This window comes from Poecilia reticulata, linkage group LG2, assembly GCF_000633615.1.
Source record: "Poecilia reticulata strain Guanapo linkage group LG2, Guppy_female_1.0+MT, whole genome shotgun sequence".
NCBI lineage: Eukaryota > Metazoa > Chordata > Actinopteri > Cyprinodontiformes > Poeciliidae > Poecilia > Poecilia reticulata.
This window is the reverse complement of record NC_024332.1, coordinates 43274468-43275026: the sequence shown is the minus strand read 5'-3', so window position 1 is coordinate 43275026 and position 559 is coordinate 43274468. Positions and strand designations below refer to the sequence as shown.

General features: G+C 47.9%; 1 protein-coding gene across 1 annotated transcript in view; it reads left to right on the top strand.

The window, feature by feature from the left end:
* The window catches only part of slc39a10 (solute carrier family 39 member 10), a 33279-nt gene that overhangs the window by 30841 nt on the left and 1879 nt on the right, over positions 1 to 559 (top strand). Inside the window, exon 9 of the mRNA XM_008404171.2 lies at positions 130 to 320. Within this exon, the coding sequence (XP_008402393.1) occupies positions 130 to 320 (191 nt within the window). The remainder of the gene's footprint in view (positions 1 to 129; positions 321 to 559) is intronic.

Genomic DNA, 559 nt, shown 5'->3' with positions numbered 1-559 from the left:
ACTGGTAGTTTGACTGGTTGTTTATCTGGTAGTTTGTCTGGCAGTTTTACTGGTAGTTTGACTGGAAGTTTCACTGGTAGTTTGTCTGGTAGTTTGACTGGTAGTTTGACCGGCTGTTTGTGGTTCCAGGGGACTTTGCGGTCCTGCTGAAGGCCGGCATGTCGGTGAAGCAGGCCATCGTCTACAACCTGCTGTCCGCCCTCATGGCGTACGTCGGCATGGTGATCGGCACCGCCGTGGGCCAGTACACGCACAACGTCACCAACTGGATCTTCGCCATCACCGCCGGCATGTTCCTCTACGTGGCGCTGGTGGACATGGTAAGGCCACTCTGACCTCTGACCTCTAACCAGGGTTGTTATAGTTCTGGGTTTGTCTAATTTTGTTTGTTTTAATAAGTGTTTTGAGTGTGTTTGCTAGTTATTATTAGTTATTATTAGTTAAATATTGCTTAGTTGAGTCGATGCTGCTACATGCTGCATGATGCTACGTGTTGCTACATGCTGCTACATGATGCATGATGCTACGTGTTGCTACATGATGCTACGTGTTGCTACAT